General features: G+C 36.7%; 1 protein-coding gene across 1 annotated transcript in view; it reads right to left on the reverse strand.

Annotated features, from left to right (window-relative positions):
- Positions 1 to 18927, reverse strand: part of ALDH1A1 (aldehyde dehydrogenase 1 family member A1) — a gene marked incomplete at both ends in the record, with an annotated part of 51404 nt that overhangs the window by 7872 nt on the left and 24605 nt on the right. The window contains 7 exons of the mRNA XM_080708750.1: positions 2532 to 2716; positions 4375 to 4477; positions 5402 to 5515; positions 7100 to 7228; positions 8776 to 8837; positions 11248 to 11377; positions 13361 to 13501. Of these exons, the coding sequence (XP_080564876.1) occupies positions 2532 to 2716; positions 4375 to 4477; positions 5402 to 5515; positions 7100 to 7228; positions 8776 to 8837; positions 11248 to 11377; positions 13361 to 13501 (864 nt within the window). The remainder of the gene's footprint in view (positions 1 to 2531; positions 2717 to 4374; positions 4478 to 5401; positions 5516 to 7099; positions 7229 to 8775; positions 8838 to 11247; positions 11378 to 13360; positions 13502 to 18927) is intronic.

An 18927-nucleotide genomic window follows, 5' to 3' on the forward strand; every position in this document is an offset into this window, starting at 1 on the left:
ACTGATCTCCAAATCATATACATATATATTGGTGGTACTGGGGTTCCTGAAAACCCTTCTACCTCCAGGTTACACTCCCAGACCTACTTTATATTTTTATTTGGAAACAGGGTCTCTTAAGCCAGTGAGGCTGGCTTCGAACCAGCATGATCCTCCTGTTTTTATACGGAGAAAAAGAGTTCTGGCTGGGAATACAAGGAGCACATGCCTCTCCCCATGCACTGGAATTAGGGGAATATCTGTTATCTCAGTTTCTATATTGGGAAGTTGAATGGTTAACTCTTGAATTTCACCTTACTGGTATACAATACTATCTCAGGTGTGGTAGTGGTTAGGATTAAAAGCAAATAGGAAATCCAGGAGCTAAGAAAGGGGTTGGAGGTGGTCATACTAGGCTAATGTTCCTTCCCATTCCTTAAAAAAAATTTTTTTTTTTTTCTTCTTGGACTCTGAAAATCTTCTCTATCCTCCAAGGGCCAGAAAAAGTTCCCATGAAATCCTTCTGACTGTGCATAACTCAGCTATCCTATCTAATTAGATACAGTGCTATCTGCAATCAGAAATTATTTATAAAATTTGGCACAATATTTGGTAAAATGTAGCTCAAGGCTCTTTGGTGCACAATACTCAATAGGAAGGAATCCCACAAAGAAAATCTCTTCATTCCCAGCAGATCAGATTAAGGAAGTAGTGGTGTTGGTTTAGAAGAAGAGATATTTATATTACTATATACTAGTTAATATAACCAGACTCTGCCTGGTTTGGATATTATATTGTCTCAGTGAAAAATCAAATATCCATGAAGGTCCATGCATAGTTTCTCTGGTCTATTCCCAGATTTTAATTAGACAATGAACTCAAAATCGTGATTTTTGTTTTTATATCAAGATATGCTTCCAAAGTCATGATGTTTCCCTGTTTGTGACCAGAAGAGTGGATACCTTTGACAATCCAGTCCCTATATATGATCTACAGAAGAAGCTTGAAAAGATTTGTTTGTTGGTAAACATCATCACTGACTTCTCAGAATACTGGAGTATATACTTTGGTGCTTTGCTACTGACAATGTGTTCCTGTAGTCAGCAGCTCTGGCATCACCTGGAATAAATGTGCTGCTCAAACCATTCCCTGAATCACCTGAATTTTGGGGTGATTCAAATGCATAGGAAAAACTGGGAAACATCTCACCAGAACATGGGAATAGTGACAGAATATTTCAGCCATGTTCTTTAGGACATATTCACTTTGGCCTGGCTAATTCTCATTTGCTATCAATAGAAATTTTCTTCAGAAGTTCTAAGATTGATTAAGGAATAACTTGAATCTCTATCTCTCTTTTCTTTTTATTGTGTTGGGGAATGAACTCAGGGGCATTATATCACTGAGCTACAACTCCAGGCTTTTTATTTTTTTTACTTTTGAAACAGGGTCCTCTTAAGTCATTGAGGGTCTCACTAAGTTGCTGAGGCTGACCTCCAACCTGAGATTCTCCTGTCTCAGCAATGCAAGTATTGGGATTATAGGCATGAACCAACACACCTAGCTTGCACTTAGCTTTTCTTATGCATCTAAGGCACTGTTCAACAATGTGTGTGTATAGCAGGAGCTCTTTACTACAAGATGAGTCACTGTCTCGTGAGCTAGTTTGTGAAACACTTGTTGCAATAATCTCAAAGTATATATTTTAGTGTGGTTCAATGTGAAAATTCTTTTGAGTACTTAGGCTTAGTAGGTAGAAGAAGAAAACCAATTTTAAAAAGACAGAGATAGATACCTTAAATTATTTGCAAACCATAGATCAACAAGAGCAATGATGACAGGAGTAGATATATAAAGAAATTGATCTAAATAATTGTAAACAGATATAACTAGAGGCATGTAATTTTCATTTACTCAATAGGCATCTAAGTATAAACAGTGAACCAGTATTCTTATAGACTCACTATAGAGACTGTCTCATTTCACTGCATACATTGGATAATGGTTTGAAATAAAAAGAAAACAAGAAATTTTGGAGAAATGATTGGTTTTTGATTGGTTTAAATTGGGAAGTTCATTAGAAATCTGGAAGCTAGGACTTTGAGAATGCCTGTACCAGTATTAGAAGATCAGAGTAACCAAGGACTTTGCAAAAGATTCTGGAGTGTCTTAGCTGTCTATATTTGCAGATTGGTAGATATGATGAAAGACTGATTCTAAGAAAGACATGGTAGGAACGTATATAAACTTTCAAGTGCATTAAGAACTGTATATAGAGTCAAAATATGTGCAGGGTGAGGAAACCAAGAAATAGTGTCTCTTAATTTTCCTTACATTTTTAATTTCTAGCATGGCTACTAAATTGTTTCTAGACATGAAAAACAGGCTACAGTAAAACCACCAGGAGTCAGATTTTTAAAAATCACCAAATTGGTACAGTATTGTTATCTAGGATGATGCAAAGATGAGAAGCAATCTCAATCAAAATAAGGCCTGAAAAGGATGCTTTGTTCTTGTCCCCTGAAATACTACTATTTATACTGTACACGTACCTGAGGCCCTTGATTCACTCCCGAGGTCAGAGGATTTCCAAGCACATATTTCTTAGCTCGCTCAACACTCCTTCTGACAAACTCATCGTAAATTGATTCTTCTACAAAAAGTCTGGATGCAGCTACACAACACTGACCTTGGTGGTAGAACACTCCTTGGTGTGCAAATTCAACCGCATTGTCCACTGCAAGGAAAACACTCATGTTAAAGAGGACACATTTTCTAAAGACTACATATTTGTATGTGTTTTCTCAGAGGCAATCTAGTAATTCGGAAGAATGATGAATCACATAGTCAAACAGGGTCTTGATATATCCCACTTCTTGAAAGCCAGGTAAAATGTTCATCTTTGAGGTTCTCTATTTGCTATGAAAATGATGGCAACACATAGTAGAATCTGGAAAAAATGATGGTTATCAGTATAATTTTAGTATGTATATATGTATATTACCAAGAATGTGGTCTTGATTATAATGTCAAATATCGCAAATATATTTTAAAAATATCTCTGTTTATACTTACTTTACCTGATAGTGAATTTTGGGGGGCTATCAGGTTTTACGGAGATAATAAAGAACTTCTGAAATTTCCATTGCCTTAAATAATTTCAAAATTCTTAAGTACCCTTCTCAACAGGAAAAGTAAATTTTCTGAGAAAAACTTTCTAAAATGTAAGTTTTTTTCTGAAAATAATAACAATCCCAAACTCCAAACAACCCCAAACCAATAACAAATCCCCTGCATATTCAGAATCTTTCACTTAATTTGTGATATTATTCTAGAAAAGACATTTTCAAAATCTGGGTAAAGAACATCATATGATTTCATATGTGCCTACAAATGCTTACCTACTTAGTTTATATACTACATTATGCCCTGATTGCTTCATTAATAGATCCTAAACACAAATAAAGTTCTTTTTGTACTTTAATTTTCCTGATACTGAAGATTCAATTTAACAAAAAAGCAACTGGATATGAATTTGTGATTAAGAGTAATACCTTAAGGGTATTGCCTGCTTAAGTTAGAATGGAGGTTAGAATGAAACCAGCTTGGCACATCTTCTCATGTTTATAGAAGATGGCATGTTCTAAAGAAATTTTTAATTCAGACCCTGGCTCCACAAATTTTATTTATCTTGTCATGTTTATAAAATGTTTAATAAACAAATATGTTCTAAAAACTTCACTTAAGACTCCAATAGCAACAAAGGCCAATCCCATGAAGCACTAGTGTTTATGGCCTCAGAATAATAATGCAACTGCGGAAGAAAGAGTTTGACTATTTCTGATAATTAACATCTATTTGAAAGTAATTTGGGGATTTTATTTGGTAATGTAATCAGAATGAATTTAGAAAATGACAGTGGAGTTACATCATAATTGTAAATAAATTGAATATATGATCTTGACTATCCTTAATAGCCAGGAAAATAAGAGAAAGTATTTCATTTTCTTCTGGTCATCTCATGTAATGAGTGTGTGATCCTGAGTGAGGGGTCATGGTTCCTGTGGAATGGCTGTCTCCCAGATGGTCTCGGTCCAATGGGTCTGAGTATTTCATTATGCTTAATTCGACAACTAATGATATGCAATTATTAAAAAATGCAAAACACTTATGTTATCTAGGGTTCTGCCAAAATAAAAGCAATGTATTCCAAACCAGGAAGAAATTCTGTCTTTGTTTAACTTATCTATGTATTCAAATTTATTTAAAGGGTTTTTTTCAGAGTAATTTTGAACTCTGATGAATCCCTTACCCTTTGAAGCAAACCCATTTGTAAAGTTCAAGTTCACGGCATAGTGTTATCAACACCAAAAAGGATGAAGGGGTTGTACTCACTGTCGGCATCTGCGAACACAATGCAAGGGCTCTTTCCCCCCAGCTCCAGGGTAACCCTCTTCAGGTTGCTTTTTCCGGCAGCTTCTTTGATAATTTTGCCAACCTTTTTGGAGCACAGCAAAGGAGAAGGCTTAGTCTGCTCTCATGAAGACAGGTTTGTTTAATATTTTAAGGTTACACGATATTAGTGCCATTGTTAAGTTTCATTTGGAAAAAAATGCCAAATGGCATATTTTAAGGTTTAGTACCTTCCAGATATAAAAGGTTTCTCCATTCAAGTATGTAGATGTGAGATGAATCAGAAAAAATGTGCACGGGTGAAATGAGAGGCGCAGGACATGATAGCTGAATTGACTTGTGTAGCTGGTTAGGAGCTTTTTAAAATTTTCATCAGAACTTTTAAAAATTTTTTTTTTATTGGTGTGCTGTATTCATACATCATAATGGGATAAAAAACTTGTGTAGACATACATGCACACGTCGCCCAGTTAGTCCCTACCCAGTCCCCACCCCATTCCCTCCCCATCCCTCCTTCCCATGCTTGGCTTAGTGGTTGACATCTAATATTATAGCAATTTATCCAAAAGTAACAATGATAATCTCACATAACAGATTCATTTGTCTGATATCTTTATTTCTCCATGTATCAGTCGGACAGCTTATCTATTAGACTTTTCACCTCTCTTCTGACATTCAGAGAACACTGTCCAGTTAAACAGAAATACTCTCTACATTTTCATCATAAATGTAACTAATCACATGCTGCAGTCTCTACAGTGTATGCATTCACATAAGAGAAAGTAATGAATATACTAAAAGCAGTTTATTCTAGTCTTTCTCAGTTTGTAATAGGTATTTCATTTCATATAAACTATATCTGCTTACACTGTATAAACACATCTGAAGGCTAGAATAAGGAACATATCATTAAGAAGAACTTTTGTTTTAAGGAAGTGTCAGCTTAAAAATCATTACATAAAACATGGTTCAGATAGTTACAGATGCCGGCTTATATAAACAATCCTACCTCTGTGGATCCTGTGAAAGCCACTTTGTCGACATCCATGTGAGAAGAGATGGCTGCCCCTGCAGTAGGCCCATAACCAGGGACAATATTCACGACTCCAGGAGGAAACCCTGCCTAAAAGAAAGGAAGCAAAAATAGTTATAAGTCATAATTCAAAAAGGAGAAGAGTCTGAGGTCAAGGCTGCTCCCTCATGTCAACCTTGTAAATTGCTCTACCAAGGGAAAAGAAACAACAACTATGCGGTTGCATTCTTTATTCCTCGTTATTATTATCTTCTTACCCCACAGAAGACCCACATGACTGCATTACTGAAGGGTGGTTTCTCTCCAGGTTAAGTCCATAGTTTATGGATCATCACTGTAATGGTAGCTGCCGTCTCAAATTTCATATACACTCAAAAAAGTAGCATATGTAAAAATGTCTGGTAAATTACTTAGATAAAAGAAAAGTAAGGCGTTTATTATACTCTTCAGCAAAAGTAAGAAGCTACAGGGATCTCATATTGTACCCGCTGACCACTCAGAGCCTAAGAAGAGTTGCAAATCCCCACTGGCATTATCTAGTCAGTCAGATGCTAGGGGAGCAGGTCATCCCATTCATGATGAAACTTCACAGACAGAGGTCAATCCCAGCTCAAGAGTTCAAGGAGGAGGCAGTGTGGCGACTGAGCTGGGCTCATTAAAATTCCATGCTACTTACATTCAATCTCCTCATTCTGATGTCTCTTTGGCCTATTTTAAATTTGAAAGAAAGACTTTTTAAGATGTCCATTCAGCTTTCCTGAATCTTATGTTTCCAGTGACTAGGAATTATTTAAGTTTTGGTTAGGTATGAAGGACAAAGGACAATGAATTGTTTTCAAGAAATAATATATTCATGCCAGGTATGGGGGCATGTAGCCATAAATTCAGGACTTGGGAGTCTAAGACAGGAAGATTGCAGATTTAAGACTAGTCTCAGTGACTTATTGAGACCCTGTTTCAAAACATTAAAAAGTGCTGGTTTTATAACTCAAAGGTAGTGTATACCTGGGTTAAATCTCCAGTTTACAAAGAGAGAGAGAGAGAGAGAGAGAGAGAGAGAGAGAGAGAGAGAGAGAGAGAGAGAGAGAGAAAGAAAACAACAACAAAAAATATTCCCAGAATTTGGATTGTTGATGAAAATAAGTTTCATGTGCTCTTTGACACTTTAAACAAGAAGGAACATGTGGAAGAAGCATAATGAAAAGTAAATATAGTCACAATATACCTCTGAGATGTGTGTGTAGAAATAATACGGCTCCATATGACAAACAAGCGTATTGGCACAGCGGCCTTCAACCTTCAGATTGATTAAAACTAAAAACTTAAGTTCAAACAAATTTACAGTAGCCACTAGGCCATCACTGACAGTTACAAACTACTTTAATATTTTAACATTTGAAAGGACGCTGTGTTAATTTCGACATGAAATTATATTTGTGAGCATTGAGGGGAAAAAAAAAAATTGTTCACAGGGTGACTGACTTCCAGCCTTGGAGTCTGGCTTCCTGGCTGCATTTGGGTGGACTGCCAGAAATCCCAGCCAGGAGCCAGGTAAATGCACCCAGCCACTGGACAGAAGCCATGTGTCAATAACCCAGGATCAATGAGCGAGGGCTTCCTATTATAAATTAGGACTCTTTAATTCTTGTGCATGTTTTGATTTAGGAAGCTTACCTCTTTTATTAACGATGCCACATGAAGAGCAGTGAGGGGAGTTTGTTCTGCTGGTTTGACAATCACAGTGTTTCCACAGCTTAAGGCAGGCCCTATTTTCCAAATGAGCATCACCAATGGGAAATTCCACTGGAAAGCAATAGTTAACAATAGAGTCTCTGTGTTACTCAAAGGCACGTTTGCCAATGTAACTTCTACGTTGTAAACTCTCTCCCCCAGAAATGTTAAATAATAAACACAGTAGTTTTGGGTGAGCATCTCACGTATTCCACTTAATTGTGAAAACAACTCGTAAATGGTTAAAAGCTTTAAATAAACCAACCAGGAGAAAGGAGGAAGAGAGATTCCCCCAAATGTTATCAGGTTCTGTAATTTTGAATTATTTTTTTCTACCAGGAAAAAAACAATGCATGGCTAAACAACAATTCATATTATAAGTCATGTGTTTAAAAAGCATGATTATTCTCTTCTTCCTACAGGTCATTTACTATAATCACTCAATATTATTATTTGGCAGCATTTATCTCTAGGACAAATAATACTGTGTGTATGTAGTGTGTGTGTGTGTGTGTGTGTGTGTGTGTGTGTGTGTGTTGCTAGGGATTGGACCCAGATCCTTACATATGCTAAGCATGTACTGTAGCACTGGGCTATGTCCTTGGCCAAGAAAAAATAACCTTGTTAAAGATACAAATGTCTAGGTCTAGAGGCCCAGTGCTTGGGTTTTCAGATCTTAACAAAATCACTGACTACCCATATGAACTCAGACAAGTTACTTGTTTTCTGTGTATGATTTCATCATCTACAAAGGTGTCTCAAAGATTAATCAAGAAAGTAGACCAAACGCTTAAGCATATCCACTATCATTACTATTTAGGGCCATGTAGCATTTATAGATTTTGCTGAGCTTTTGGAATAATAAGCAATTTTATTTAGAATTTTGACATGGTTACACTTCAATCTCAATGGAACAAATCTTAAGTCATTGACATTTTCTTATCTAAGAACTTCTGGACACCATCTTTTTATTTGGCCTTTTAAAGTATGTGAGCTATGTTTAAACCATCTGCTGTTTGTTAAGTTTAAGAGGGAATCATTATAATTCCACTTAAAAATACTATTTTCTCTTGGAGGAATTTGGAGTATCAAAGCTTATCTAAAGTAACAATATATTCCATACAGTGTTCCAAATGCCTCTGATATTGTTCCTCTCATTTTAATTCAGAAATATCATTCAGGATTTGAACACTCTTTGCTCTTACTGTCCATGATGAGAAGTCTCAAGGAGGAGAAAGAGTGTGTTGGGAGACGCTACCATATTTCAAGGAAATGGTGTTTTGCAGCAGATAAATCTATGACAGGCACTTTGCCATATGTTTATAAAGCCATACTTCTTAAAAAGAGCGTGTAATACAGCTTTTCAAAAGCAACCCATAGAGTTAAATGTTAAGATTTGTTGGTGTAGTAATACTGAAAATCCCTCAGGAGACATGCCAGGATTTAGATATATTTCTGGGCTACCTAATTCATATCCAAGAAGTTCAGCCACAGGAAGTCCTCCTTGAAAGCAGCATCACACTTAATCAATATATAAGCATCTGTTGTTGGACAGAGCTTCATCATCAAATTGAACAGAATTAGAGGGTTTTTTTTCATTTGGAATTATGACAACTTACAGGAATAATCTGGCCACATACACCAATGGGTTCGTGTCTGGTATAAGAGAAAAAGTCTCCATCTGAAAAATAAAACACACATCCAGCTCTATAGAGAAAAATGTATTTGCTATTCATGGAATGGTGGCTTGAAGTTGATATGACAGGAAGACATAAACTGTAATTAAAAGAAAGGGTCTACCTCCATGCTATACTCCCAGACCTATTCTATATTCTATTTGGAAACGGTCTCACTAAGTTGCCCAGAGCCTCACTAAGAGGCTGAGGCTGGCCTTGAACCTGTGTGATCCTCCTGTCTCAGCCTCTCATGTGCAGGAATTACAGGCATGTACCACCACGCTCAGCTGTTTCTTATAATTTAAAAGGGCGATTTTGCTTGGCAGTGGCCCACGCTTGTAATCCCCACACTTGGGAGGCAGAGACAAGGAGGATCGGGCAGGTTTGAAGCCAACCGAGCTGGCTTAAGAGACCCTGTTTCCAAATAAAAAAAAAAGTATAAAATAGGTCTGGGAGTGTAGCCCGGAGTTAGAAGGGTTTCCAGGAACCTCAGTACCACCAAATAAATAAATAAATAAATAAATAAATAAATAAATAAATAGGCGGTTTTAGCTGGGTGTGGTGGCACACGCTAGCAATCCCAGTACTTGGAAAGCTGAGACAGGAGAATAGCAGGTTCAAAGCCAACCTCAGCTACTTAGTGAGGCCTTCTACAACTTAATGATACCCTGTTTCCAAATAAGAATCAAAGGGCTGGGGGTATAGCTTGAAGGTACAATACCTCTGGGTGATTCAGTCCCCATACACACACACACACACACACACACATAAAATATGCAATTCTACATAATATGATATGCAATTATTTGTATTTATATATAATCTATTTTTCTTTTTTGTGTGTGTCACTGGGGTTTAAACCTAGGGGCTTTCTACTTCTGGGCTATACTCCCAGACTTATTTTATATTTTATTTGGAAACAATCTCACTAAGTTGCTGACAGCCTCACTAAGTAGCAGCTCAGGCTGCTTTGAACCTGCACAATTCTTCTATCTTAGCCTTCCAATATAATCTATTTTAGAAATAAATTCTGATTTTTTAAAAAGTAAGGTTAAAAAATGTATTGAGCTGAGCATAGTGGCACATACTTGTAATACCAGCATTTGGGAAGCTGAGATAGGAGGACTGTGGTTTGCAGAGAGCCTCAGCTACTTAGTGAGGCCCTTTGCAACTCAGTGAGACCCTGTTTCAAAATAAAGGATAAAAAACAGGGCTGGGGATGTAGCTTGGAGGTAGAATGTGCCTTGATTCCATCCCTAGTACACACACACACACACACACACACACACACACACACACACACTGTATCTCCCAATGGTTAATTTTTATTGACTTGTTCTAAAATGTTGATTTTTGCTTTTGTCTATAAAAAGAGCAAATTCTCAATGTATAAAAAAATTCTAAAGAAAAAAGAGTTTTTTTCATATATATTTAGCTGATTCATGTACCTTAGTTGATGTGGTTATTCTGCGAGTTTCACTGTTCTTTACATTTAGTCCTGTTCTACTTCACATAGCAAGAACTCTTCTCAAGATTTATATGCACTTTAAATGGCATTTCACATTTCATCTAAGGATAAAGTTAGTTGCTATAATAACCACACGTCTTGGTAGCAGTGTGGGCTCAATCTTCTCTTTCAATGTCCTGTCACTTCTAACCTACTGGATGCTCATTTAGATTAAAAATGCACATCAGGGCCAGTCTTGGAAATGTGCTATATTTCTAAAGTCAGTACATTTATATGAATTAAATTCTATCCTTATTGTTTCTCAAACTGTTCCTCTTTTCTTATGATATGTTTTTCATATTTCTATCTGCTATGTGCAAACCTCATTAAAAATAATACATACATATGCTCTACATACTCAAGTTCTTAACTCAGTCTAGAAACATAGTCTCATCTTACTTTGAAGCTATTCAAAACTAATCAGTATGAATTAGTTTGTTTAATTAATCTGGTCTAGCTACAATGAGTTTGAACAGGCACAGGTGACTATAATTTACTCATATGAAACATGCAAAGAGACTTAAATAATTACATTATAGAAAGAATATAAATGTCACCATGTGAATGAAACTCAAATAATTCCAGAAGCCAGCTCGAAAAAGTTTGGTCCCTTAGTGAGACAATTAAAACAAATAAGTAATTGTGGCCATGAGAAAGTTCTTACTTTAATATTTTAAAAAACACCTATAGTGTGTTATCTTTTGCATGATTATGCTGAAACAACTTTAAAAGTCATTTGTTAAATCATAAGAGAACTTCCAAGTTTGGAACTGTGTTGGCTCAAAGTCAAGGGGAAGATAATTTTGCCTTATTTGGTTGACATCTTTAAATGTAAGAGCTTGAAATAATTCATTGCTACAGTAATCACCTCACAATACCCCAACCCTGGTGGTTTCCAAGCTTCTTACCAACTGGTATTGTGCGGCCCTGGATCTTGTCAGCCCAGCCTGCACAGTAGCGCAGTGTCTTTATGCAGCCTCCTAGGTCCATCAGATATGCATTAGAAAATAATTTTCCAGCATTCATTGCCTCCATTGTCTGGAAAACAGATTAATTCCCACATATAAAACTCCACAACATTTAAGATTAAAAATATATATCCAGTATTTTAAATAATCATGTGCTAGAGAAATTTGAAGATAGAAGAAATTTTACATTGTCTTCTCTAACTTCCTCATTTTTAAAAGACATTTTAAGAAGTTAAAACAACTTGTTTATGCTGGGTAGAGTAGGGGATACCTGTAATCCGAGTATTTGGGAGGTTGAGACAAGAGGATTGCAGGTTTGAGACTAGCCTAAACAAATGTTTTCAAAATAAAAAATAAAATGAGGCTGGAGATATAGCTCAGAGAACATTCACAGTCTTAGCCTTCAATACCAAAACAAAACAAAACAAATCTTATTTATGATCAAGTAGCAAGTTCTGGGTAGAAGTAAGGATCTCAGTACTCTGTGTTCTAGGAGTTGGTCACAATTTTATAAATACCAGCTGGTAAGAATAGTCCTTAGTCTGCTTGGTTAGATCACAGTTCCCATAAAATTTCACTTCTAACCCAACCATGTTGAAATTTTATTGTTAATAACTAGTAATTAACTTCAAAAATCATTTTTAATTTTTATATTCCATCAGGATAGAACCCATCTATTTATATAAACTTAGCATATGGATATTTCATCCAAAAAATTTCTTCAGCAGAATTTTCAGTTATGAAACTCCTGGTCTGATCACTCTTACCATAATTGTTATTTGAATGATCAGTCTGTAAAGTTCAATATTTACTGGTCTGACAGCACGATCATTATACAATGACCTTTGTCTTCATTCTTTTCTTAAGCAGGACTTGAAAGAGCACTTTGCAGCCTAGTGTTCTGGTAGAAGGGATATACGGGTGATTACCTGCTAAGGCTGTTCTGCCTCTGTATTAATGCCCAGTCCCCATGTTTAAGCGTGATTTTTCTATGCCTACTTAATTTTTCTTGGGATTTCATGCTGACAGAGGCAGTCAATACTCAATGCACATATCAGACAAGTGAAAGAAGCTAAGTTTTAGCAAACTTTGCTTTCTTCCTATCAGGCATTTTAGTTAATACAGTTATATTGTTCATAGCTTCTGGTTCTATATTTTGTAAATTTTGAATTATGCTGAACCTTTGAGTAATAAATGAGCCTTTAGTTAACAAGAATTGGCTGTGTTTATTTTTATTTTTTGTTTTTTTTGTTGCTGTCACTTTAGGATTCTAAAGGTAATAAAAATTTACTCTGAAATCTAATCTGGGTATTAGGTTGCATTACATTTTCTTTACTATAAAGCCTGACTGAAAAGACAAGGAAATGCCCCATTCATGCTATGTGCTGAATCATCTCTATGCTAAATTAAAGCAAAACAAAACTAGTACACATAAAATCTATTTTTTATGAACATACTAACAATTGAATTTTATTTCTTTATTTTTTGCCTTTTTCATTTGTGAGAAAAACATAACATTAAACTTTGAATACTGTGAACAGACACATTTCAGGAAGGGAAAAAGTAAGCATTTATTGAAGAATTTAGTGGGCTAGACTAAGAAGAAATGAGATTTATTTTAGATAAATATCTTGGGCACTTTCAACAAAGCTGATGAGATTTTCTACTAAAAGAGTTCAGTGGTCAAGTTGAGAAGTGCAGTATATCATTCTAGGGGATTTATATCCATGTGGCCTTGTCAAAGGCTCTGTGAAGTTCTATCATAAAGAAGAGAAATGTATTCAATTTGGAATAATCCAGGGTTTGCCAAAGCTTAGCCATAGAATCTATTATGGGAGCAGATGTTAACACCATCCAGAACTGGTATGCAGATTTCTGCTTGAGCATAATCTCAAGGGTTAACCATCCTATACAAGAGCTGGAGATGAAGACTTTTTGTTTTGATGTTAGAATGCATGTAGTGCTCATTAAAACCAGACCTACTTGCCAATTCAAACAGTGAATGCTATTGAGAGCTCCCACTCTGCATGCATCCGGTGGGCTTAATACTTACTGCCAGCAGCAGACGATCTCTTTCAATTAAGTCGGCCAATTTGAAGAGGAGGCGTCCCCTCTCTGAAGCATCCATGGTGCGCCATGGAGAGCCAATCTGAAAAGCCTGTCTCGCAGCCTTCACTGCCTTGTCAACATCTGCCTGCAAGTCACAGGGAATTCAATTCAGGAGACCCAACATACTAGATTAGCAAATCCAATGGCAGTGACCTGATAAAATGAACTGTAAGTCCTCATCAAAATGTACTGGTCTCCCTTCTACCAAAGTCTAGCACAGTCTATGACCTCAACTATACCTGTAGAATAATCTTTAGAATAATGAACTCCACATACCTGGCATATACTCAATTTTCTAGAATGTAAAAATGCTATAGTATTTTAATTGTTGCTATCACTGGAGTATTAACCACTTTTCAAATAATGTTCTAATAACTAGACATAGAAACTCATTTAATTTTCAACATTCTTTTTTTAGGGATGCAAACTTCTTTTAATATTTATTTATGTTTCCTTTTTAATGCTTTGATTTGTGCATGATAGTCTCACATCATAATGGAAATCATGTTGACAATGGCTTACATGCACACGGTCTTGGTGCCCCCACTATTTCCCTCACTTCCAATATGAGTACTCAGATTGATACTGGTATATATTCATATGTATACACATAGTCTATGGTAGGTTTTTTATTAATGAACCTAAGTCTTCTTCCACCCCTACCCTTATATCACCTCTCTGAGGTTTCTCTTCATCATCTGGAGTCTCTCTTGTATCCCAATTACTCCCTATCCTACATATATTAAAGAAAATATATGACCCTTAACTCTCTGTGATTAAAACACTTAATGTTTTCCAGGTTCTTCCATTTTCTTGCAAATGATGTAATTTTATTTTCCTTTATTGCTGAGTAGAATTCCATTGTGTATATTTCCCATAATTTTGTAATCCATTCATCTATTGATGGACACCTAGGTTGCTTCCATAGTTTGGCTACTGTGAAGTGTGCTGCTATGAACATGGATATGCATAAGCTTCAACATTTTTATGGGACAAAAAATACACCCTATTTTGTAGATGTAGATACTGAGGCAAAGAGAAGAGATTTGTCCATAGTCACTGACTAAAAGTGATGGAACAGAGTTTCAAAGAGAGATCGTCTGACCATAAGACCCTCTGCACTTCACAATGCATTCTATTCCTTTGGTGATTGTTCTGGGAAAAGTTCAAGATCTCAAGTAATGAGTATCTTCTTCACTCTCCAGGGGCTCTACAGCCTGTCCTCTCCTATGAAGAGCCCACTGAAGTCTGAATAAGAACTTCCCAGTGCTGTTGAAGAGTAAACTTTATAAACATGTCCTCATCGCTTTTGTACACAGGGAAGGCACACAGGTACTGGGACTGTTCCGTGGAAGGGTCTGCATGAGATAATCCATGGTTTCCCAACTGGGTTCAAAGAGATCCTTTGTAAGTTTTTTTTTTTAATTAATAACACAATGCATAAAACTACATTGATTTGAACAAAAATTGAAAAATTGAATAAGTCCACACTCAGTTCATGAGTCCAGCCTCCATGCCCACACTCATGTTCCTGAGAAGAAAGACTGCTATGTTTTTCCAGACCAGGTAAACTCCTTTAGGTCTTTTCTAATCCAGCTCAGTTACAAACTGCCTGCAAATCCCTGTTCAGATCTCTTTTTTCCTCCTAAACAATATACCTGCTGCAACTATTACTATTTCATGTCGGGTTTTTCTCCATCAAAGCAGTTACAAATATTTGAAAGGCATAGATCATTCCAGTACTTTCTATATTTCGTTGCACATAGGATGGATCACTATATGAAATTCCATAAATCGAGATGACAACACAGGCCAGTAGGTTTCAAGTTTTTGCAGAAGACATAATCTCTTTTGAGAATAAGAGTGGGAGAAAAGAAAATCATGACCCAACACCCCCATTTTATAAATTTGCTCACATTTAAGCTGAATGCCATAGAAGAATGACACCTCCTTCTTACTGAAACATGGTCTCAATTTAATATCCATCTCCTCAGAATGAATTCATTTAAGAAATCCCCAAATGCACATTCCTGCAGTTTCTTTATTTATGATAAGTTTGCATCCTGCCCTTAACAAATTGAAAATATAAGTTAAAAATTCATTTTATATATCCTACCTGCCAAACATCATAGCTCATTCTAGCCTGCCTTAAATGTTCTCAGACACTTACAGACTATAATAAAGTGTTGAATGTCTCATTTAATTTACTGAATACAGTAGGCTGTGGAGTTCAATCTTATGATTGTGTGGCTAACTGGGATCATTGCTCAGGATTGCAAAAAATATTGTATTGCTTATTGCTAGCCTGAGAAAAGATCAAAATTCAAAACTCCAAGTGCAGCTTCTGCATTTCTACTGCATATGTATTCTTTTTGCATCTTAGTAAAGTTGAAAGTTATAAGCTGAGTCATTGTAAATCAGAGAACATCTGTTTTCATCAACAAGCTAAGTTGAACTGAGGCAAGATGGCTTTTTTTAATTTTTATTTTTATAAGTGGAACATATTGAGAGTGGTGTATGTTTACATTGTGCTTCATGCCCTTCCCCCTCCATTTCCCTTCCTTCCCCCAGTAGAGAGTGTCCAGGTTAATCATGGTGTATTTATACTATTACACATATTCGTATGTAGCTCCTCCATTGAACAACCGCAGCTTTCTTCCTCTCCTATCCTTCCGTTCAAGCATTGCTGAGATTTCCCCACCATCATCTGGAGTCCCGCAAGAGGGCTTTTTTACAACTAAAATCTGGTCTGATTAAGTGGCAATATTTACTGACTACAAGCAAAGACCATTAACTATACTACATCAGCCACAAGTGTATCTCACTGTCAAACTTTCAGAAGAATGAGGAGTACATATGATAAAATATGTGCATTTATAGCTTGCCTGACTGAGAAAGACAGATACAGTGCATATTTTGAGCATTCAGTTAATCATATTGATTGTTATATTATTTTAGGCTGTAAATTATAACCTGTTCCAAATTATATTCAGAGAGTACTGTTTAAAGGAATAAGAGATTGCTAGCATGATCTGTGGATACCACGGCGAATAAAATGTATACAGTTTCGTGTTTAAACTTATCTGTGTGGCACAGCTTTCATGTGGATGCTTCTGCTCAGTGTTCTGTCTTTGGCCTTAGCCAAATATGGGCTCTCCTAGGCATCCTGGCCTCCCAAAAGGATGTGGAAAAAACGGCTTCCAGACAAGTAATTCTGCCATATGAACGACACATCCCTAGAGAATGCTGCTATAAATAAAGATGTTCTTGTGGTTATGTCTTTTGGATCATTCTGCTCCTTTTATACATTTCTATTTAATCTTGCAGGAGCAGAAATAGAGTAATGGCAGTTAATTTATAGTTCAGGAACAACAACAAAAAAAAAAACAGATCTGAATTCTGATTCCTTTTTATTAGCTATGTAAGTTTTGAGGCATCCAATTATTCACCCATCCACATAAAGATTTCATATACTTTATTCTGTAGCATTTCTGTCAGCAGTTTTCTAAGGACAGAAGAGTGAAGAGATTACACTTCTGAAATATTCAATCAAAGGGGGCACACTTAAGTCCTGTGTAGTGGTGCATGCCTATAATCCCAGTACTTGGGAGACTGAGACAGAAGGATTATATGTTTGAAGCCAGCCTCAGCAACTCAGTGAGGCTCACATCAACTTAGAAAAACCTTGTTTCTAAATTAAAAAAAATAAACAACAACAACAAAAAAAAAAACAGGGCTGAGAGTATAGCTTGGAAGTAAAATGCCTCTAGGTTTAATCCCCAGCACCATCAAAAAGGACCTAAAACCAAGTAATCACCCCACTGAATTGTAAACCATGAAAAATACATTCATTCTTTAGTATCCAAGAGGAATTAGTTACAGGACCCTCTTGGAGATAACCAAAAGTAACAATGCTGGAGAATTTTCTAAATCAGTTGGCATAGTATTTGCATATAACCTATGTACATTCTCCCATATACTTTAAATCATCTTAGTTTATTTATCATCTAAATGCTATTCAAATAGCTGTTAAACTTTATTGTTTAGGGAATAATTACAAGACAAAAATGTATGTGCACATACAGTACAGACAGAACGATGTTAGGCTTAACTTTTTTTTTTTTTGCAGGTCTGGGGATGGAACCCAGAGGCATTCGACCTCTGAGCTACACCCCGTGCCCTATTTTTTATTCTTTATTTTGAAACCGGGTCTCACTGAGTTGCAGAGGGCCTCACTAAGTAGCTGAGGCTGGCTGCGAACCGTGATCCTCCTGTCTCAGCCTCCTGAATGCTGGGATTACAAGCATGAGCCACCACGCCCGGTTTAGGCTTGTAGGGGTGCTGGAAAGCGGGCTAGAAGAAGCGCTTTCCCCCCAGTATTAGAAGTTAACTAGAGAAGTCTTCTTCCATATTAGGATTAGAAATAAGTTATTAAAATAGAGTTAAGATATAGAAGTAAGGTAGGATTGGAAATATAATGGAGATATATAAGCCCAGCTGCCCAGGTTGCAGGATTCAAGGACAAGGGCAGGGGACCCACCAGGTCAAAGCCTCTAATCTCCTGCTTGCCGGCCAAGGTCTTTGTAAATGGGACCCCATCCCCATATCTCTGAGCTAGATCAGCAAACAAGGCCAGGCTAATCTGCTCTCCAGGCAGATTATTCAGTGCAGATATAAGCCTGGCCCAGCCAAGGTGGGTGGGAAAGGCAGAGCAGGCTCTGACGTGTGTGGATGCATGTTTTAAAATTATTGGTTGTACTTGTTTGTCCTTGTATCTGATTGGTTGTATTCTAAGGTTGGCGGGCTCTGACGTGTGTAACCACTCCCTCGTGTGTAACCACTCCCTCCTAGGGTTATAAAATTCAGAGCGTGGAGTGGGGGGGGTCGAACCTCGGCCATAGTGTCTTGGTCTCGACCCCTGGCTAGCCGGGACAATAAACCTCGCTTGCATTTTTACATCTCTTGTGAGTCCTTCGATATTTGGGTTGGTGGGCAATTCTTGGACCCTTCAAGGCTTAACTTCATAGTTGATGTCAGCAACAATATTGTTGGTTTAATCCATAGTTGGTTGATCCACACATGTGGAATTTGTGGATATAGAGGCTCTGCTGTTCTCTAAAGTGAAATATGATGTGCCATAATTTCTTTAAGGTTCAGTTTTCTTATCTTTAAAATCAAGGTAAGTTACCTTAGAGAGTTGTGTTGGAGATTAAATAAAGTACACATTTTCAAAGTGACAGAATGAGAATTGTTCACTATGTGAGGCCATTGTATTACAGTCCTAGAAGTCAATCAACATTAAAATAGCCCTCAGCAACTCTAGGATATTTTAATACTTCCTTTTAGTTTTTACTACCCTCCACCATTATAGGCCCCTTACTATAAGATATTATCAATAGCCTTCTCAAGTTCAGTCTTCCCTCCCCAGCAGTCTTGACTATGGCTACCAGACTAAACTTCCTGCAATTTTATCTTATCACTTTCCTTTTCAGTGATTCCAACTGTTCTCTT

This window comes from Muscardinus avellanarius, assembly GCF_963383645.1.
Source record: "Muscardinus avellanarius genome assembly, chromosome: 13".
NCBI classification, from domain to species: domain Eukaryota; kingdom Metazoa; phylum Chordata; class Mammalia; order Rodentia; family Gliridae; genus Muscardinus; species Muscardinus avellanarius.